A 23095-nucleotide genomic window follows, 5' to 3' on the forward strand; every position below is an offset into this window, starting at 1 on the left:
GTCCAGTTGGAACAGCAGTACCTGCAGGATGGAAGAATAACTCAGCAGGAAGAAAAAAATTGGAAATTTGTGGGCATTAAGTCTTGTTCAGGCCTAAAAGGGAGCTGCCACTCTTACCAGAAGCAAGCGACATTTTGGTGTCAGCCAAACAGCCCCAACTCCTTTCCTCTGGCAGCTGCAGCTTTTTCCTTCACATGTACTTTTTCCACACATCAAGCAGCAGAATATGCCAAGAGACATTTGACTATTCCTGTAATAGGTCAGATGAGGGCAATGTTGAATTTTTTGTTTCTGTCTTGAACTTTGCCTTCCTTCTCAGGAAACAAACTTCAGGGGAAGATATCACAGAAACTGAGAAACAACCACACTGTGCTTACTGTATTGTTTGGGGAAGTTAATAGTTAATTGGATACTGTCAAGGTCCAGTCTGCAAAACTTCCTAATGCAAATGTTCAATTGGTGAAAGAACAAAAAGTAGGAAGGCTCAGACAGTTCTTGTAAAATAACTCTCATTAAACTCATCTTGTAACAGAGCCTTTTCTTCAGCAGACTAAGCTCCCCTGACAAAAGGACTTTTATATGAAAACGTCTCCACCAGGTTCTTTTTCCAGCACAGAAATGCAAAAATTCATACCCCTAAGCAACACTAATCTATTAGAGGCAAACAATGGTGGCTCTAACGTTTTTAGCTTGTTGGGATCTCTACAGAAAATTCTGCCATAGATGTCTCTGTGTAAGGACACGCACTATTTTTGGTTTGGAAGTTATTGTGCTGAACTTGTTTTTCAATAAAAAAAATCCACCTCATTCCACTTCTTTATAAAAGGAAGAATTGAAGCACACATTTACATAATAAATTCTTACCACTCAATGAATAAAATTGCAGAACAGCCTAGATGTCAAGATCTTGCAAAGTTCTCCTGAGCTGCTTTTTGTGCTCTGCCTGAGTTGCCACTGGCCCCTCTCTGCAAACTTTGAAAAAAGCTTGAAAAAAATCACTGAGGGCTGCTGTGCAGGTACCCACATGTAAAAATACTGTGATGTTTAAGCATCAGTTAAAATAATCTATGGAGACTTGTTAAACGTCACTCTTCAGACAAACTAGTAAGATTTCCCCCCCTGCCCCAGTTTCTGAATTTCAAGTGGGAAACTATGCCACTATCTAGCATAAGAGCCTTAACAGAGTATAAACATGTATACTATAGATTAGGTAGAAGATGAGGAAAAAAATACAATGGGAAGCCATTGAGTCAATCAAAAGGACTAACACTACTACCCAGTTAGAGTACGGCTCTTGCGAGGTAGATAGGATACTACTCTAAGCTGAAGGTACTATTTGATTTTAACAGGTACTTTCAGACCCTAAAACATGCATGAAATCCCTTGGAACACATGAAACAAACCACTGAAGACAGGGGATTACTTCCAGAACAGATATGTCACAACTCCAAATAATGAACCCATAGAGTAAAGCTGCCACTGACATTCTTTCACAGGTTGCAAAATGCAGCAGTAACAGCCCTCTGGGGGAAAGTGAGCTCATTTTCACACCTCTGAAGCTGTACCTGTTCAACAGCCTCGTGGGCAGCACACATACCATCACAGCACAAACACCCTCCGCAGAACCACACTTGTGAACCATACAAAGGACAGAAGGCTCATTTAACTGGTGTGAAGCAACAAGCTGCTCCAGAATTCAAAAAGTTCTCGATACAAGCTCTAGCAGACGATTACCACCACACAAACCCAACAGTAAAATTCATGACTGCAACTTCTTAACGCTGGTGAACAAGCACATTACACAGGGTACCAAAACATGTGATTTGCTTGGCACTGAAGAGGCATTTTGAAAAATCTTCTGCTGACCTCAACTTCCTTTCAGGAGTACAGATGTACCCTCACTGCAGCAGGCCCTGAGCTCCACCCTTTAGTGGCCAGGGAGAGCTAAGCCAGACCTCCTGCAGCTGACCATGGAGTGACAAGTAACCAAGTTCTGGGACAGATAAACCGTTGTTAGGACCCCTCCAGGACAATAACCCCCAAAAAGCACAGCCTAAGAAGGGGACGCACCACCTAGCCCCTTCCCACCTCGCCTCCCATCACAGCTACTCAAGGAGGCCTCGCGAGACCGAGCTATTTATAGCCGCGGCCAAGAGAGCGACGGGCCAGCCAGCCAATGAGTGGCGCTCTCCGGCGCGGCACCCATTGGCTGTCTACGGGGACGGCGCCTGGCTGGTGGGCGGGGTTTCCGCGCCGGTGGGCGGGGCGCAGCTCCGTGCGGTTCCATGGCGCTCGGGGCGGGGGGCGGTTGCGCGAGTCGGGTGCGTCGCTGACGAGGGAAGGGCGGGGGGCGGGTGAGGCGAGCGGGAGCCCCGGCGCGAGCCGACACAGTCGCCGACCGCCGCGCCCGCCGCCCGCGCCCCGCGGCTCCCCCTGCCGGAGCGCCGCGCACAGGTGAGGATGGCGCCGGCGGTCAGCGGGTCCCGCTCCCCCTGCGCGCCCCGGGCCCCTGCTGCCGCCTTCGGACCCGGCGGCTGGGTGGCGGCGCAGCTGCAGCCGGTTCGGCTTTTTAGGGGGCTGGGGCCGGACGCCTGCCCGCAGCCTCCGGAGTGGGTGTGCGGCGGACGCGCTTCCCCTCTCAGCGCCGCGGGTCTCTGCGGTGTCGCCGGAGGAAGGGAGGGCGGGCGGGCGGGCGGGCGGCTGGGGGCTGTCCTGCTCCCCATCTGCATGCATGCACCCTTCTGCGCTCACAGGCACCTGCGTGGTGGCGGCGGTGGCGTGGGGAGCACTGGCGGCTCCTTCGCAGGACTTGCTGCCACCCCATCCCTTCGCCCTGCGCCGGGGGGTGCCCGTGGGGCGTGTGGAGGGCGGCGCTGGGGTCCGGGGCAGAGCGGTGCTGCTCCCCCTCCTCCTGCGGCTGGGGCGCCCGGCGGAGACACCTCTTTCCTAACCTTCCTCTTTCCTTCCCCCTGCGTGCCGGGAGCCCGAGGGGGGTTCGGCGGAGTTTGCAGTTTCCCGTCCCCCCGCCTTCCCCCGCAACCCCGCTCCGGTGCACCGGGCGCCGCGCAGCTCCCCGGACCGGCGCTGTCCCTCCCCTCCATCTCTGTCAGCTCTCGCCCTCTGCCGCCCGGCAGGGCTGGCGGCGACCGGTGCCCAGCTCCCCGCCTGGGTTTTTCGCTTCCCCGACTAAATAGCCGCGACCGGGGCGGAGAGACAGCGGGGAAGGTCCCAGCTAACTCGGGGCGGTTTCCGCGGAGGCAGCGGAGCCCGCCTGCCCCGGGCTTGACGGGACTCGGCCGCGAAACGGCGGGGCGCCAGCGCGCCTGAGGTGAAACGGCCGTTAACGGCGGCGGGTGACGGTTCGCGGCGCGGGCGGCCGCCCCCCCCCGCGCCCCGCGGGGCTTGCTGAGGGTTTTCAATGGAAATAAGGTGGAAAAGCCCCTGTCCGGCGCCTCTCCCGCTCCTTTTCCTGCTGCTTGTCCTTTCATCGCGAACCGTTCTGCCGCGCCTTAGGGACCCGCCTCGTCAATGCAGCGCTGCCGCCGCCGCAGGTGCCCCTGCACCTCCCGGCGGGATGGGGTGCGGGCTCATCCCCTCCGAATCCTGCCCGCATCCCGCAGCCTCCAGCCCTTCGGCAGCTGTGCTCAAGAAGAGCCTTTACAGGGGCGCTGCGTTGTGTCGGGTTTGCAGTTGGAAGTGTGCTTTGTCTGTATTTTGGCAGTGTCTGGATACATACAGAAACTTCTTGGTTTATTTAAGGCGTGATGCAGTAGCGTGGTGCTCGGCACCTGCGAGGGGCCAGGTGCCTCCGGCACCCGTGGCCCTCCGCCTCTCGCAGGGTCATTCCCATCGGACTGCAGTGTTGGAAGGGTTCAGTGCTAGAAAATTTCATAGGTATCATCTGTCTAGTTATATACCCTGTCATAACGTCGGCTCCAATGGGATTACCCCTCAGTTAGATTTGTTTAGTTTGTGTTGTAAATTATTGAACAAACCTGAAAAGTGACTACCTGGGGGTGAAATAATTTATGTGCACGTACACATGGGTTTCTGCTGGTTTAACTACATGCATTTTTAAAAGCTGGAGCGCTTCTGGTTCACGCATGGCCTTGATCTATGCAGTTTGATTCAGTGAAATACTTGAATAAACATATAAGTACGGCTGAGCTGATGCCTATGCTGAGAGGAGTGGTTACAACATCAGAAGTATAAAAGCAGAACCAGCCAACTCGGAACCATGATAATTATTAATTTGACACGATTTTTTTTGCATACTTACTGCTGATTGAATCATGTTGCTACCATTTTTTCGTTTATTTTTTTGGGTTTTGTTTTCTGTACAAAACCAAACAGACTGTAATTTTTGTTGATTCAAATAGCACAGTGAGGAGCCCTGATCTTGATTTTTTTATTGCAGCAAATATAAAAATGATGCCCACATTTTCTGGCAAGGCAGGTGGTTTACTTTCCTTGCATTATCCGATGATATTTTTACTCTCCTGGTTGCTGTCTCTTGTTTGTATGTTGGACCAGCTGTCTGTTGCCCCCACAGGGATAATCCATCTAGTTTGTAGCCTGGTCCTTTGTGCACACCTGAGCTGCTCCGGAGAGGTCTGACTGCTGCTAAAGTAAAGGTAGATTACAGTTTAGGCATCCTTACTTCAGAGACACTTCAGCCATGTTAAACTGGTAGTGTCATTGACCTTATCAGTATCCTAGTCACTTTTGCTATTGAAGTTCACCCAGACTTTTATCATCTCAACGAATTGCTGTTGCCAGCCCTCCTGGCTTTTATTATGTGCCTCTCCTGTTCAAAGTGCTGGTGTTGATATTTCCTGTTGCGTGATGCTCTCCACGTTAGCTTTTTATAGGTCTCTCAGTTGTCTTTATCTTTCGTTATGTTGAATTCAGGTTCCTGGTATCATAAGGCTTTCACAGTTCTTTCTATTCCTGCTCATTGTTTTGTTTCTTACTGAATTTTACAACTACTTTGGTTTTGCATTTGTTCCCTTCCTTATATGTACCCTGTGATTTCGGAGTTAATGTTTAAAGCTACAAACCTATCTGTGCATAAAGTTCCTCAAAACAAAGCACGTAACTAGCATTATATGTGAGGTAATTGTGGTCCAAAGGTAAACACTTTCTGTAACCTGGATGTTGTGACCAAGATTTGAACGCAAGAGCATGTTGTTCCACAGCTCTGTTGTTCTCTTCCGTGCATTTGTTAACCATGCCTGTTAGGTTATGTCCTGTTTTGCAAACTCTTTGGTAAAGGTAGTGCGTGCTGCAATACAAGCTTGGGAAGTGTAGTTCAGAGTTGACTGGAAACTCTTGGTACTGTAATAATAATAATATAAAGTTTTTTTTTCCTGTTGTTCTAGATGCACACAGGCAAGAGAGTGATAGAGATTGCTTCCAAGGAAAATTCAGAGCAAGTTATTTATTGCTGGGTAGCATACTTGTATCAGATATAGTTTATAGTGGGGAAAAACTGGCAGTACCTTAAAAGAATGTTAAATATTAATGTTTGAACTACTTAAAGGATGATTTAGTTCTTTAAAAACAAATCTGCCCTCCCCCTCATCTTTGAAAGTCGGTTAATTAATTTCTCTATTCTCTTTGTCTTGATGAGTTAGGACAATGTGGTTAGATGCTGGCTGTGTTTGGCCAGTTGAGGATTTTCTAATCCCAGGATATGGAACCTTCCTCTGGGATAAAACTGAACTGTAGGCAATTTCTGTGTTTTGTCCTTGTGTCTGTGTGGTGGAGAAAGAGGAATGATACGGTCATATCATGGCATTTTGTGGGGCTTTTGGGTTGTTGCCAGTTGATAATTGAGCAGTCTCTGCGTGTGTGGCTGTAGTTTGTGCTTTAGCTGCAGCTAAGCTAGAAAAAAAAGTGTTGTGGATGGATCAAATAGTCTTGCACTGAGCAGACAGAGAAAGATGAGTGATGTAGGTTTGTAAATGCTCTCTAAAGCTCCAGTCTCTCAGTTTGCTGAGGGTGGTTCTGCTGCTGCAGTTACATTAGGCATTGCTGATTTCAGAGGGTTTTGTGGAAGTGAGCACTTAAGAGCAGGGTCTTGAGCTGCTGGCTTCCTGGAAACAACTCTTGTATCAGTTCATCAACTGCCAGGTGACACGTGATCTTGCCTTTAGTTTGATAAGATTGTGATGTTGGTGATGTGTATGTTTGTCTTTTAACAACCAAATTAATGTGAAATGGAGCTTCTCCAGATACTAGCAGTTCTAACGGAAAAACGATGAATTACTCTAGCAAGTTCTGTTCTCTGGGCTGAGGCAATGCGAGGGAGGTGCATGTAAGCCCCAGTAACAAGCATGTAGTAGTATTTCTTTACTGTATTTTGGTACATGGGGGACTCTTCTAAATATTTTTGGCATAACCTGTTAAATTTTTGTTGCCTTTAAACAGGACTAGAAGAACAAAGAGAAGCTTAATTTATGAGAACTGTAAGAAAGCTTACAACAGTTTGGAATGGATTGATTTATGATACCTTTGATATGTGAGAGCTATATTTTGTGTCACTATTGGACAACGGCTGGTGGTGGACTTCAGCTGACTTCATTGCAGCAAGCCCAACAGATAGGTCCTCATCGCTGATAGAACATAAACAAGTGTGATGCTGAAATGAGATGAGGCTCCGAAATGGAACTGTGGCCACCGTGTTAGTTTTCATCACTACTTTCCTCAGTTTGTCCTGGTATACTGCATGGCAAAATGGGAAAGGTAAGTCAAAGGCTCCAAAACCAAATTGACCTTCACATAGCTGTGTGGCTATGCACTGCTGCTGCATGTTAGCAATCTGTAAATTGTTTGTTGACTAGCTGTGCTCCAGAAAATATTGCCTTGGTGAGGAATAAACACCTGCTAGTGGATTGAGTAAAATTAACTTGGAGTGATCCTGATTTAAAAAGAAAAAAAAAATGTACCTGAAGAAAAACAAGTGCTGCTGTTGGAGGAAGGGGTTTGTCAAGGCTGAATAGTTGCAGGTTTTTTTTCCTGGTTTATGGTTGTTGGAAAAACATATGTTCTCTTGTTCCCCCCCCCTCCCCCACCACGTAACATATGGCCAATGGACCCGGCTGGAGAATGTTATTTTTGGTGCTGTTTTCTGTCTTCTCTGATGATTCAGTGATGGCAGTGGCAAACTGCCAATCAACATTGTTGAAAGACTTTTCTTGCTGTCTTTGAATGAAATGCAAAATATTTCAGAGTATGATGTAAGAAATAAAATAATATGAGCAAATTGACAAGGTAATGGGAAACACATCTATTATAATAATGTGAGCGATCTCATGAAATAATCAAGTAACTGCTGTGCGTAATAGACTTTTTTTATATATCTTTGATCTTACTGCACTCTCTGAACCTTGGAAAATTTAGTTTTTTTCTGAGGATCAAGACTTTTTACTGCGAGTGAGATGTTTTGGTTTTGTCCTTCAGTGCAGCAAATAAACTTGTTCAGCAAAGGTTTCTAGAAGAATAAAAGGGTTTGGGTTTGTTTTTTTCTTTATAAACATCTAATCTTTTGAAAAATATTTGTCTATGTCCTTCAAAGATCAAGTAATTTTAAAAAACATATTCTGTCTTAAGTGAGATTGCTACATGCTTTGTTCTGCTGACAGTTACTGTCAGTTGTGCCTCAGGTCCAGCAAGAGAAAGCTGAGGTTTTCCAGGAATACTGTCTGTTGTAGAACGGCCAACTTGTAAACCCTTTCCTAAGTATAAAAGAAACAAATGAGTTCTGTGGCATAGTGAATTTGTTGGGTTTTTTTCCAGCTGGTTACTTGTAGGTGTGATCTGTAGCAGTTGGTCGGTAGGCTAGCCTTCTGAATGTAAGCAGGAGGGAAAATCTCAGGTTATCAAGGTTGTGCTAATATATCAGTCTTTTACTTGGACAACAATAGTGTAGACATGCCAAAGAGTGGTAAGAAAAGGGTATCTGAATAGTGCTGTAAGTAGTATTCTCTTAATTTTGACTAATAGCACATTCTCTAGTCACATTTTATATTACTGATTCGTTTATTGCTGAAGACAGCGTAAGAATTCAGCTTTCACTTCAGTAAAGATATATACTATGAAATACTTGTTATGTTTTTTTTTTCTTTCTTACTTGACATACGATTTATAAATCTTGTTCTCTGTTGTAAAAGTGTAACACAAAGAAAAGTCTCCATTAAAAGAAATTATCAAAAACCTGCTGTTTGGAGAGTACTAGTATATATGGCACTTGGTGACAATTTAAGCTTGTGTTGATCAGACTGCTCTGGTTTTTTTTATACCATTTTTTCCCATCTGAACGCTTAGAATCAATACTTTCCTAATGTTGGTATCAAAGTTCTACATTTATCTTCTTCCAGATCTTGCTATTGAGCATTAAGATGGTAATTTGTTAAATAGAAGTCAGTGTAACAAGATATCAGTAATGTTCTAATTAATTATAAATCACAGTTATGAAACTGTAGTCTAGATAACTTGCTCTTAAGGTGTTGCTTCAAGACAAATTTATACACAGAATATTGTTTTTTAAATTTTATTTTCCTTTTTAACTTATGTTTAGCATTTTATTAATTTGCACAAGTAGTCCAAGACCAAACCAGTTTTGAGTTAATTTAGTACCATGTTATCAGAGACATTTCTGCACCAGTGGAAAATGTTCAGAAACTGATGATATATATTTATTAAGATATTTTTTTCCAGCTTGATACAATTTTATGTTTATTTAGTAAGCCTTACAGAATTGTATCTTAATTAATGTAGAACAATTTCATTACAAATTTGTGAGTGGCTTAATTAGAAGCAAATACAGTGCTTGCTGTTCTCGTTCACTGAAAGGCTATGGGGTGTCACATACTCTGATAATCTTTTTGTGTTCATTACATTTATATGGCATGCAGTAGATTCCTGTAGGTATTTTTCAGCCTTTGGACGGCAAAGTAAATCTGCACTTGGAAAGAAAATATTATGTACATTTTTAAAAAGAAAAAGTAAACCTCCAGATTGCTAGCTTCTCAGTGAGAGCTAAAACAAATTTTGCTCTTTAAAAGCAGAAGCACAGTGCCTTGTTTCTAACAACCCTAACCCTGTCTTCAAGTGATTAATTTTGAAAAAGTGAAATCTTGGATAATTGCCACTTAAAATGCAGAATCATTTGTGGAATAGCAGGAAGACTGGGAATTATGTGCTATTTTTACAGATCATGTATTCCTTTAATAAATATACATAATCCCAGTCTCTGCAGGATAGCATTTAGATGCTTCAAAGTGGTACAGACTTTGGTACCAGTTTAAAGTACAACAATTCATCTCTGGAGAACAGTGCTTTACAAACTTTAAGGGTATGCTGAGAAGTTGTCAGGAGCTGAAGGAAATACTCTGAAGTTCCAACATTGGAAACAGTATGGTTTTTAGCTTGCCTAGTGATCTGATTGCGTAAATAACCTTTCACAGGGCAGATACTGCTGTTTGGATGAAATAGCCAATTATGTGGGTTTGCTTTTTAAGTTGACTGTGTTTGAAGAAGGTTGACTGAAATACCTCTCATTGTTGGAAAGAGTATTAACAATTAGGCTAGGATCTTTGTTGCTTTCTGGACCCCATGCAATGTTTAAAAGCACTGGAGTTGTAAGGAAGCAGTGCAAGCCGTGAATACACCTGGGAAGGTCCATGAATCCCACAGGAGCTGTAAAGAGTTGCAAGACTACTTAGGAGTTAAAATGCGCTATGGTTAGTACAAAAGTAGTTGTTGGAAATCAAGTCTTACCAAAATGCTGATTGCTTTAGTGCATAGAAGGACCGCTTTTAAAGGATCTGCAGTCACTTCACAGTTAGTTCAGTGTAAGATGTCCTTGAATCCTCCTAAGACAGAGCTGTTTTGCAAGTGATAACTTCATGCTTAGCACCATCTCTTCTGACTGAATTATGCTTTCTGGTACTACTGACCTGCTCAGGGTCACAGGTCTTCACCACCTCATTTGTGAGCTGCAGAAATGCAGTGGTGTTTTTATCCTAAAGGTACTGCTCTTAAGAGGATCTAATCAGTACACAACAGTACTGTGTACCTATTACACCCGTCACAGAAATTGTCAAAGCTATTGTAACACTATATAGAGAGTGTAGTCTTGACACTTTGATCTTTAATGTAACAAGTGGTCAGAGTATGTAATGTTCCAGGAAGAATGTTATGCTCCATAATGCTCAGGAACCTCCTTTTCTTGGGTCAAAAAACTTCCTGATGCCTGTCACCAGCATGGAAGTTGGGAAGGAAGATAGTAGATTGCTGAACTAGGGCAGGTGCGGAAAGATGAAATTCATCAACAAAGCATTCATCAACCTTATCACTTTGCTTCCCATGCTGAAGTCCTACTCTGATCCTGTTATCTTTGATTTTATTTTTTTTTTTAAAAAGCAGCACACTTTTTTCTTTAAAGCATGTGTTCTTTGTTCTTGGTGGAAGACAGTAGTTGGCAGTGTCTTGCATCCCTTTTAGAAGGCATGTGGCTACTTGAAGTGGTGAGGACATGTATGGAATATGTATTGAGAAAATCTGATGCAAATTAACCCTTCAGGATTGTCTAAATTGTAATTTTCATAGCAATCTGACACTAGTAGTATATGTCGTCTTTTCCCATGTAAAACAATCTTCTTTAACGATGAAGAATTGGTTGAAAAAGCTTCTGTTTCTCAGTTCATCCAAGGGTGTTGTCGTTACTGTAGGGGTCTGCTCGCTGCATGAGGATGGCTTATTTTGGTACATAGACTTAAATTCACACGAGAAGTTGTCTAAGAGGACTTTTACTTTTGAGATATATAATGAGCCTTCTTAGTTTGCTGAATATTCACTCACACTGAAGTAATGATGGCTGGAGAAAGTTTTGTTTTAAGCATGATGCTTTCTTTCATTTGGCGAGAAAATGACCTGGGCTGTATAATAAAACTGTTTTGTTTCTCCTCTGGCTATTTTTATCAGAGTTGCCACAATAATTGTCAGTGCTGAAAAGTATTTAAATTTAACAACAAGCATAGGAAAACGTAACTGAAACTAAAACAAAAAGTCTTGGCCAATGGTGGAAAATTTTAGAGTGAGAACGAGGGTTATTAGATTCCTGGAGGAAGAATAATCCTACAGAACTATGGAGAAAACAGGGCAAGAAGGACAGGAGATGGATAGATAGACGTATGTATGTCCCTCCTCCCCCAACTTCCCCGCCCCCCGGCAGTGGTTATGCAGATATTCTCTTTAAAAATAGATCAGAGATTTGAGAGATACATGTTAGTATTTTGCAATCATAACCCACCTTAGTTGTGCTTTGATCCAAAGAGAAGCTGTTATTCACGTAAATGCCGATTAAAGTCTTCTGGCTGCATGTTCTAGTTTTCGGAGTTTTGTGCTGAATTCCCACTGGTGTGAATTGGATGAACCAACCAAAAAAGTTAAGTGGACTACAAACTGTGAAGAGTGGAGGCAGGGGCAGGAAGGGATGAGATGGGATGCTAAATTAGAAAGTGCATGTAACAGTTTATTCCAGTTTGGAAAAGAGAGTTTGTCTTGTCTTTTCTGTTAAATAGGTGAGGAAGTGTTGGTTTCCTTTGGAAATTCTGTTGCAAACGTTTCAGGAGCTGAAATTAAAGGAAATGGGACATTTTTTTTAACACCAGCACATGAACGTTACTCTGGTCTTTATCTAAAATAGACTTTCAAGTTTGGTTTCCAAAACTGACAAATTAGTGTATAGCTTATTGATATTAAAAATAGGAGTTGAATTTCATTAAAGCCAGACAGGAATATTGGTTTGGAATGGTTACTGAGAGTCTTGTGCAGGTAGTGAATGTGCTGCCCTTCCCAGGTGAGTTGAGCAGAAGAGATAAATATCCTAGCCGGTCATGTGGGCAGTGTTTAGATATGCAGTATCTTTGTGTCTGTCTTGTGCCTGTTGCAGCAGAACTTCTCTGGTACCGCTGATTTTGGTGAGCTGCAGTGGAAAAGATAGCAACTAAAGGAGCTTTTGCAACACTGTGTTGTCCCTTTGCTATTTTTGTGACCTGCTAGCTAGGTTAGCTTGACAGTTTGTGAGATTCCAAAACTTGATTGCTAGCAGAAAGTTTAATGTGACCAGTCTCAGCCAACATGTTGTGATACTGCTTTTGATTGTAGTCCATTTGTCAGAGTTGTGGAAAGGCAATGCTTTTGCTCAGTGTGGCTTCTCTTAATGCTATGTCAGCCCGAGTCTTCTATGCTTGCATGACTCCTCCAGAATGCTGGTTGCTGTTCTCCTGGAGGGACTGTCATGTGAGTAGTTTAGCCAACACAGGAGAGAAAGTTGCATCTGATGCAGCTGGTTATACCCCCCTGTAAGCTATGTATCTACTAAGAAACCTTTGCAATTGATTGTAAGTCAATGTGTATTTCTCTTCTTGCTAGTAACTGTATTTCTAGAGTAGTTTAACTATAGGTATATGGCTGTATTTTTAACAGTGACTGAGTTTGCTGGTGGTTGATATTTTCCGTAGTGAATCTGGGTGATGAGAGGAAGAGGTTTCTTATAAATCTCAAGCATCACCAGTCTGGGAGGAGCAGGGAAGGTAGGCAGAGAGACTGAAGTTTAAAATAACTTATGCAAATTGGAGGCCTAGTCAGGAAGGGAGGAGTGGAGGGTTGAAGGTAAGTGAAAGTGCCCCAAACAAAACATGAGGTGTGGTAAAGCAGAAGAAAAACAGATGTATACATAAAGAACGGGGAAGAAATTTGGTGTTAGGGTTCTAGTTAGGAATGGCAGTTTACTGTAAATTATAGGCTAAGTGGGAGTTGTCACATTATTGAAGAAAATGAAAGCTAAACAGAAAAGAGGTGTTAAGGAAGTAAAGAAGTATGAAGTCTACTACAGCAACAAGACACAGGAAATCTTTCTGATCTGCTTGATACTGGTCTGCTTCTGGATGGTGTGTTGCAAAGAAAACAGATCCATTAGATGGGGTCCAAAGGAGCAATAAGTGATCAAAGATCTAGGAAATCTACACTGTAAGGGAAGAATCAGTGTCCTGACATTCTTTAGTTTAAAGGAAAGGTGTGAGAGAAGACAGGAGGATATTTTTCAAATATTTTTAAAGTTCTTGAGAGGGGGGAGCATAAAATAGATTGTTTGTGGCCATAGTGAATAGCAGGATATAAGGGACTGAAATTGAAAGGGAGAACAAGGTAAGGTAGTGGAAAAAGTTTTTGTAATGGGAAGTATAGATACATTCTAGAGTAGATCATTGGGAGGGATGATGACAAGTAGAAGACACCAATACCATGTTTGGTACCAGTAGAGATTTGGGCTAGCACAGAAAGAGAGAGTTACAGTGTTTTTTAAAGTCAATGTGACACTCCAAAAATAAGTCTTAGATAGGGAAGACCTACAGCTGGCAGGAATGATCTAACTTTGAACTAGTTATCTTGCTGAAATTAGTGTTGAGTAGGGGGTTGGACTACATGATGCCCAGAGGTCTCTTCTAACTTAAGTCTGTCTAGGTATTCTTGACCTTTGCCAAATTTATCTCTTCTTGTGCCAACAGTGACGTGCCAGTGCTTCTCATTACTAAAGAATATTGATGTTTGCATGAGATACGTGAAAGTTTCCCTTTATCATAAAATTTGATCCTTAAAATACATTAAATGTTTGCTTGTATTTCAGTAGTTTCACTTAACCATTTATTGTTAATGTCCACAGCTCTTTCTATAGCTGGGAACCATAAAAATACTGTGTTAGAAGAATCTCAAAAAGTTATTTGCTTTATTTTTCAAGTGTGATTTTGTTTTGTGGGTTTTTTTAAACACCCTCCAACCCACCCCACACCCACCCTTGCAGTTTAGTGGTACCTTACTCTGTAGCTGAATTCCTGCTGTGTAATCATGACTTTACTTGCCTGGGTAACAAAAAAGCTTTTTCCATTACTGATACAACCTTTAGGATTAGAATCCTGTAAGTTGCTGCTTTTTAAGATGAGACATTGGTAAGTCTGTAATTTAGTTTTGTTGATAATGCACTATGTTTTGTTTTCCTGAACATGGCAGAAAGTGAATACAAAGTGATTTCTTTGCTCACAGTGCAAGGCTTTATTCCAGCTAGTCTCTGCCTACAAAGCAATTACTCTAAAGTATTTTAGAGTTGTGCTTCCAGCTGCTTTTCCAGTTACCTCCTTGGTTGACACAGAGCTTTCTGTCTGTCCTTGTGGATGCTTCCCACAGATGTGCCACCCATCTATCTAACAATAAACAACAGAAATCCTATTTTTGCTAGTGGCAGTATATAATTTTTTTGTCTTATGCTCAAAAAGAATATAAAAGTTTCCTATGCTTATCAAGCATAAATGCTGCTGTTGTAGCCCGCAGATACATCATGGTCTTACTTATCAAGGCCACGAACATTTAAGTTTCCTCAGACAGTTCAGAGATGGGCTGAACTAAATCTTTTTTCCATTACAAATTACTAGTAAAGTAGTTGTGCAAATAAACAGCCCTCGTACATAGTTGCACAGCCCCTAGAGACAAACTGTAGAGATTCTGTTGGGGAGAGATTTGAATAAAACAAATGTGATGGGATCACATTTGACTTACAAGGTGGTTGTTAATTTGCAGCAATGTGGGAGCACGGTGAAGCTTTGATCTCGAGTTGTTTGCAAGGAAGACAAGTTAGAAAGAATATGTTCTTAGAAACAGAGCTTGTTCAACACAGTTGTCAAGGCACAAAGAAACAAGGAGCATCAGCAACCTCAACCACTAGCCTACGTGGAAAAAATTATCGAACTTCTGCAATGGCTTGTATTTTGTGCCCAGGCTAAGAAGAATTTTTAAAAGTTTTAGCTCTTAGAATAGTGTTGTCAATTGTGAGATAGTAGCACTCTTCTGACCAATTATCTTTTGATAGATTAATTTTCTTCTAAGGTATCAAAACACTAAATGTTTGGCTGTGGATCTATCATTACTAATGTAATTTTAATTTAGGAAGCTAGCTTTTCTTGCTGTAGTTCCTGGCTTGTGTGTGTATGTTTTGTTGGTTTCTGAGAGGAGGGAAAGGAATGGTTTAAATTAAGAGTGTCTTGGTTTACATGTACAGAAACTCAGAGTTATTGACAATTCTGTAGTAGAAAGAAGTCATGTTAAAGTATTCGGAAGCTTTCAGGTTGTCAGAACTGGATGGTTGCTTTTCATTCTGTGTCATAGCTCTACTTTCCTGTGTGCTTTGTTTCATTGCCACATTGGACTACAGCTGAGTTAATCTGTCTGAGAACATACAGCATTTTAACTCTCAAAATCTGAGCCCTGAATGTTCGACAGTGTATGAGCGTATAATGTGATGATTCTGGGAGAAGGTTTGAGATCCATACACGTAGGTTTTCCTGGACATGACGACTTTTCCTTCATGGAAATCTTGTGTGGGCAGAAATCCTACAGATGCAGAGGCTGTTAGCCCTGAATGGGTGGATGCAGCTGCACAGGCATCCTGTTACTGACCAGGTTACTGCATGACCAGAAATCCCAAGAGGTTAAGTAAGTGACAACTTTGGGAAGTTTTATGTAAGTGTGGATTTGTGATAAGTAGTTGCTAAGCAATTGCACAATAGTCCATGTACTTTTGGGATGTCTGAGAGGGACCAGCTACTTGGTTACTGCCCAGTTGGTTGGTGTATGTGCCATGAGTCACATTCTAGAGCAGGGGCCCTCAAACTACGGCCTGCGGGCCGGATACGGCCCCCCAGGGTCCTCAAAGGGGGTATTTACAGACCAACCCCCCGCCAGGGGTTGGGGGGGGGGAAACCAAGCAGCCACAGATGACTGCCTGCCACTGCATCTGCGCGCTGACCCCCTGTATACAAAGTTTGAGGACCCCTGTTCTAGAGGATGTATAGAGGTGCACGTGTTGTAAAGTTTGTTTGCGTGGAAGCATCAGGGTTAAACATTTTTGCTTTGCACAAATATATCTGTTGACTAGGGAGGCTCTAGATGGATACAGGAAACACCTTTCCAAAACACTCCTGGTGTGGACACTTGATGGTAGAATAACGGTTTTCTCTTCTGATGTCAATGGGATACACGCATTCATAGGTATAGATGACCTTTTAAGTTAAGGCTTATTTTCCCTTGTTCTCCTCATCCACACTGCTTTATTGAGAGGGCAGTTGTATAGATTTAAGGTGCAATTTTACATTATATAGAGACACTGAAAAAAGAGACTAATGCTTTGCCATGTATTTGTAATATGTTGCTTTAAACCTAACTGTATTTAACTTAGTTTGAAGTTTTTAACTTGGAACGAGCTGTAACTGAATGGAAGACTTTCTCTCGTATTTTGGGGATCTAGAGTTTAGTTTCATTGGGTTTTGTGGTATTTTAGCTATGTGTAGATAGCAATGATCAAAGATTTGAATTGGGTGAAGTTGAAAATTTGTTTTCATGCAGGAAAAAAATTGATTCTAGGACATTCAAAATATGTTTGTATATTCAGTACCAATGACTTTAAGTTGTTCTCCAGTACAGTTTTAATGATAAACTAATGACTCAGATAATGAATGAAGGATGGCTGTGGTTAACTGTTTTTAAAAGTTGAAATGTCACTGCAGCTTCTTTTGCCTTAAGACATGCTGCTGTATCCTCTTTCTCCCCTCTGTCACTCCTTTGTAATACTTTTTCAGTCTGTCCTCCTCTTGGGGTTCAAATTTGGTGTCGTCAGTAGCACTGTATTCCTCCTGTAAGTTTGGAGGAAACAGGCTGTTAGGACCAGGACAGAGCCTCCGCTTGGCTCCGTGGAGGGAAGGGCTGGAGCTCAGCAGCAGTGTTGGGCTTTGCTAGCTGGGCAGCCGCTGCTCATCTTCCCACTGCCCGCGCAAAGGGCGCAGTGCTCTGTCTGCTGCAGCACTGCTGTCTTTTGCTAGTGGTTGAAGGCAGATGCTGTTAATGCATGGAATAATTATGTGTATGGGAAGACGTACGCCAGGGACAACATGAGGAGCTGTTGGCCAGGGGCTGAATGCTGGTGCTGCTGGTTAGGGTTATACTGGCAGAACACCAGAGGGTCCTGGGGTGTGGACAGGGGTCTAGGGGAAGAGCTGGGGCCAGTGGGATAGACGTTCCTGTAGGTGAGAAGGGGTGGAAACAGCTGTAGGAAAACTGTGAAGCATGTAGATGTGGTATCTATGTTCAGGTCTGGGTGTTCCCTCCTTGCCCCACAATCTTGGCTCTCACTAAGACCGTAAAATCACTGGTGTGCCAGGTGAGAGAGCTGCTTTATTTAAAACTTAAGCAGACATTTACACATAAATTGTATCTGTTATCTGTCCATGATACTGCTGGTTTAGTCCTACTTCAGACTGTAGGAAAAACTGCTTGTGATCGGTTTTGTGGATGTATTTTTGTACTTGGTCCTCTTTTGAATTAGTAAAGAATAGCCTTCAGGGTCTGGCAAGAATCTGTGCTTAAGCAGTTTGCTTTTATCTGTAGTGGTCTTGTGGTGTGACTGAATGTTTGTACATGTTTACTGTTGTCACGCAAAATGTGCCAAGAAGAAAAAGGCATTTGTGGCTACTTTGCTGTGTTGTTTATTGAAATATCATAGATGCATTTTTCAAATGGAAAGTGAGTCTAGGAGGCTGATGGTTACGCTAAAGGGGATGTTGCTGTTTGGTTTTTAAGTGAAACTGCAGAGTTTCAGAGCTGATGCAGTTGACTCTACCCTTCATTCTCAAAAAAAACTTTATAGCAGATTGATTCATATACTGCAATAATGGCATTAAAGTAATGGGACACATAATAGAAACTTCTATCCTATGGCTGTATTGATTTGCATTTTTCAAAAATAAAATGGGATTTGACATACAATTTTTTTGTAACACAACAATTTTTTTGAACAAATCTTTAGCAAAACCCAAAGCCTTTCCTGTAAGGGAAAATAAAAATATACTTTATTTCAATTAATCTTTATTAAGATGTGGTTTATAGCCACACAATGCTTCTTGGATCTCCTCTTCTGTGGGAATAAGTCCTACACTGTGCTAGTTCTTCCACAGACTCTGGGCTTCCTGGTTACAGAAAGGATCAATGTGAAAGTTATAATTCTACTCAGAAACCTTAACCCATTTTAAATACAAATGGAACCACATTTCCCTGTGGTGTTGTAGCATCACAAACTAATGTTCAATAATATTGATAAAGAATAATGTAATGGAAAATAGTTAAAAATACGTAATGAACACAGTGATTTGGGAAAGTTAAACCAAAATAATAATTTTCTGCACTAAGTATTTTGAAGACTCTGTATTTATCACCAAAAAAAATTGGAATTTTCACTTTCTTATACCATGTGAGACATTCAAATGGCCTTAGTCAAGTCTAACTAGAAACCAGGTAGTGCTTTCTTTAACCTTGTGAAAACATTTGTACCTGCTTCTAGGCCATTCTTTTCCTGTTTACAGATTCAATTGCCTTGATTGAAATTCTGATCTGTTGAAGTATATTACTTGTTCTAGCATTTGCATATGACATAAACATATCTGTCCCATCCCCCCCTTGATTTTTTTTAACCTTTTACTCATTCTCTTTTAATTTATAAGAAAGTTCTCTGTGAAACAAAATGATGAGAAAACAAACATGATACATATAGACCATGTTAGAGTTGAGATTAAACTAATTTCAGGTGTCTAGCTGGGGCTGAATTTTGAACTGGTGTAATGCCATAATTACAGGCTTGAGATACACTACTGCTAACAACTGCATATTGATTAGCATGATAGTTATCTCCAACCATACCTGAATCTGTAGGTTTTTTTCAAATGCAGGCCTACCTGTGTGTGTTATAATGCTCTTTCTAACTAGAATTTAGTCTGTCATCAGTATTCTTATTTAAGACTTTTGGGTGCTTCCAGAACAAAAATGACTAAACTTGCACCTTATTCACAATTTTTAACCGAGAAATTTTATTTTCTCCCTTGAATCAGGAGGTCCCTCAACACTAGGCACTATGAGACGCAGTAGCTGGCTTTGGTTCAGCTGTATAGCTAATTTTGTGTTACATTAGCAGCACAGTTTACTGGTGTAACAAGAGCTGGAGAAGGAGGGGAAAAAAGGAGGTTGATTGCGGGTCAGTTTTTTGAACTTTCTTACGTGTAGTACATCATGAACACAAGGAATAAAGTGTGTAACCTTTGTGTGTGACTAAAACTATCTAATTTAAAATATAGCTATAACTAGCTATTAAAGCAGGAGGCTGATGTGGAGGCATCAGATACGTGAAAGATTTACAAAAAGTGTAGAATGCAGGTTCAATTAATGACTGGCTATTTGCAAGATGTGAGTGAAAGGGTTAGAGGAAGCCTGCATGATTACCAAATTGATTTAGAAAATTGGTTTACTGTTTGTGCACCCTGGTTTGAATAATAAACATTTTCAACAAAAGTGTTTTTACTGTGAGCTGTTATGGAAACTTGTTTTCTCTTTCAAATCCCTTTTCCAGTTATAACTTACCAAGTCAATAACAGGGAGACTCAAAGACGCTACTCTTATGAATTCTGTTGCAGCAGGGAGCACTGTTTTAGTAAATGGAATTAGAAGTTCAGTAGGTTATAAAAAGGTGGTATGCAGAGAAATGTTTTTCATTAAAAAAAACAGACAACACCCACCACAAAATCCTCCAGGAATTTGAGACCGCTAGATAGCATGAATATTTTAATTTGATATCTTAATAGAGGTGTATGTCCTCATTGATAGAAAGTAGCAGAAAATATTTTCTGATGGAGATCTGAGGAGAAACATGAGATGTCACAGATGACTTGTAATTCAACCCCTTACAGTCAGTTTGACTACCTAAAGGGTAATTACGTTTGTTTATACTGTCAGCAAATCTGTAAGTATTTCAGGTGAAGGGGTCTCGTTCTTTCTTAACAGATGTGAAAGAATTGCGTTTTACCAGGGTTAGATTTTGGTATTATTTTTGTTGAAATTATGACACCACACAGGGATGTGGATTGTTACATTATGAAGCCACACTCTGCTAGGATCAGCATAAGAAGTTATGGCTTCTTTCATGTGTCATGTTAGAATTGAGTGTAATTAGCTATTATGTAGGTTTAAGAAGATACTCTTGTTGATTTGTAGCAATAAAGTGTATATATACACATACGTATAAACTAAATGATGGAAGCAAACAATAAATAGATGCAACATGTATGCTTAATATATGCATTTCTGCAGAAGTGTAGAATGGAAATGCATATGTTAAAAAAAAATAATGCAGTGGGGATGCTTTCTTTCTGCTAATGTGCTTCAGTGTGGCCAAGAATGCAGGCTAAATATTGACCTGTTCTGTATGTTAAAAGTAAAGTGTGTTTCAATGCTATGATTGTAATCCCTGCCTATACTGGAGCTTTGTTCTTGCTTGAGCAGTAGAGTTGTAGCGTGGCTTTTTACTTGGCAGTTAGGTTTGAAAAAATAATCATGAGATAATGATCTTAGTAGCTGCCTCTGGAAATTGTGTTCCTGTTTTTGAGGTAATAACTGTGATGTTGCAGTCAGTTTCCTGGTTTCCTTTACAGTGTTGTACACCTTGAGTCTTGTGCAAGACAAATAAGAAATAGCAAAGAGGAGGGTTTTAGTGAAGGTTGTTTGAAGGTAATGTTTTCTGACACCGTATAGTTTAATGTCCAAATTACATGAATTCAGTGGTGTGCATACTCAGCTGAGCTCTTCTTTGATTAATTTCTCAAAGTGAACTCTTTGTGCTATGCATGTCTACAGCTAAAGTTGCAATAATTTTCCTTGTACAGCTTTGCTTTTTGGAAATAGAATCTATGAAGCTTTTACTTATTCCTTAATGTTTCTATTCAGAGCTAGAGATGTGTTAAATGCTGATTGCTTATTGTGGAGCTGATTTAGTATATGATTTAAGTGACCTTTGTATATTACTTTCCCTTTAAAGAAGAAATGCTAGCAGTTGACAGTGCTTCTTAGCACTGGGAATAGAATAAAAACCAAATAGCTGGAACCTAAAAAGCCCCAAGGATTATATTCAGGCATGGAATCCTGGGCAGTGTTGTTTACTAGGCAAAGAAGCGTGAATGCTAGTTAAGTTAACAGTCAGATCAGGACAAATAAATTGTGAATGTGAGATTTCCTCCCCCCCCCCCCCCCCCCCATCACTGTAGCTTGCTGTTCTTTGTTTTAAAAGACTTTCAGCTCAAATGCTGCCAATAACTCTTCTCAAACAAATCATGTGTTTAATTGTTCTTATTGTCTGATGCCAATGCACAGACAGAACACCATATGCTCCTGTTGACTTGACCTCCTTAGTCGTGGGTGTCTGGATTTTCTGATGTATTATAATTTTTATTTCTTGTGTCCAAACTTTCAGGGACTTTCAGACCCTCTGTCAGCCCTTATCAGTGGAGATTTGAGAGTGGTGTCATAGTGGGTTTTGTAACTGCACAGGAAATTTTCTAAATTGTGACTTTTCTGTATTGAACAATTTGTATATAGAGGCAGAGGTGATCAATTGCATCTGGAAACATTTAAAACTGTTCCTGGCTGCTCTGTGGAGCTATTAAAATACCCCTTAAGTAAATCGTTCATCAGTCACAATTCTAGTTAGGCTTCTTTGTCTTTCTGATTGCTCAAGATTGTTTTTTCTCTAGAAAAATGTTTTATTCTGTGACTTTTTAGAAAAACAAAAACCCCAAACCTACCTGATGTACTACTTCATGCTTCCATTTTGATTGGTAAGCTGCAGCATTTTTAGTATATTTATATTAAAAACAGGAAAAATGGCGTGGTGAGCAGGTTCTCAGTCTGACCTGTTTTGTACTCTTATTTTTCTGCTTTGTATATGTGGAATCTCTGAGAAGGGTGGGGGGGTTTACTTATTCAAAAGAATATTTACAAGTGAATCAGTTCCTAAAATAGGAGGGGTTTACCGGTTGATATTACAAAGGATCATATTCAGATTGCTTTAAAAAATGTAATGAAAACAACGTCGGCTCCTGCTGCCAAGGAATGTTTAAACAAAAGTATCTGGACTGAGATTGGATCAGGCCCTGAAAGTTTCAAAGCAAACACTTCAGACTTCTGCTATTGCATTAGAATTGGAGAGAACAAAAAACATTATTTGTTTATATAGAACCTTGAAGTGCAAAATATGAACGACTTGCAATGAAAAATTAAGTAATTACAATTCTTGAGTTATTTTTTTAAAGTAGGAAAATATGTAGAACCTTCACTCAAAAATAAGCTGTTATTCACAGTGAAAGCTACTTGAATAAGCATTTTTTAAAATGCTTCTAGTCCTAATAAGTACATTTCTATGTGGAAAACAAGGGCAATAAACATTAATTCTGCTGGATTGTTTGGGTAGATTGAAATAGTGGATTGCTGAAATGACCCGTCATTTTGAGTAACAAGATTAGGGATAAAAGAATGATTTACCCTCGTGTTTTCCTAAATCTTGATACAGGACCTTTTTTGTTTGTTTCATGAAGCAGAAAATGTTTTTGTTTGATTAGTAGGATGTATTTTTCATATGTAAATCTTCTACCTTACTTTACTGTCTTTAATTCCACAGAATAATACACTTATAAAACAATCACATATTCTCTAATCCCTTCAAAAGAATAAAACAGATTTATGAATAGGCATAGCTGCAAACTCTGTAACTGAAAAGGCCCACAGGATCAAGTGTTTAAAGAGGACTGATAAAATTTGACCTTGAGCAGTTTTCTTTAAGAGCTTTTATTTATAGCATGTCTATTGTTAGCATTTACAGTATACTGCTTTATTCTGTATTTGCATGGTTGATTACTTTTCTGCTTCAGATTTAAAAACTCATCATAACTTGCTTATAAAAGGCTTTAATTTCACTTAAGAGCAAGGAAGCTGATTAGCTCATGGGGAGTAGTCATCCATGGTAATATATTGTAACACTTCAAGGATGCCATGTATCAGCTTTTAGGTTTGGTGACAAAATCAGAATCCGATTTCTAAGCACACTTGAGATTTAATTTTTGGGGGCAAATTTTATTAACACCTTCTTTACTCTTCACTTTGATATTGCTGGTTA

At 40.9% G+C, this 23095-nt stretch overlaps 1 protein-coding gene across 2 annotated transcripts in view; it reads left to right on the forward strand.

Moving 5' to 3' along the window:
• The first annotated feature begins 2343 nt into the window (after positions 1-2343).
• Positions 2344-23095, forward strand: part of MGAT4A (alpha-1,3-mannosyl-glycoprotein 4-beta-N-acetylglucosaminyltransferase A) — an 83514-nt gene continuing 62762 nt past the window's right edge. The window contains exons 1-2 of one of the 2 annotated variants that reach the window (XM_040584766.1): positions 2344-2454; positions 6433-6747. In XM_040584766.1, the coding sequence (XP_040440700.1) occupies positions 6654-6747 (94 nt within the window). In that variant the 5' untranslated portion in view covers positions 2344-2454; positions 6433-6653. Of the gene's footprint in view, positions 2455-3747; positions 6320-6432; positions 6748-23095 lie in introns of those variants that run through there. The other variant, XM_040584767.1, reaches the window with a different exon arrangement.

Source organism: Falco naumanni, chromosome 2 (assembly GCF_017639655.2).
Source record: "Falco naumanni isolate bFalNau1 chromosome 2, bFalNau1.pat, whole genome shotgun sequence".
In the NCBI taxonomy this organism is placed as follows: domain Eukaryota; kingdom Metazoa; phylum Chordata; class Aves; order Falconiformes; family Falconidae; genus Falco; species Falco naumanni.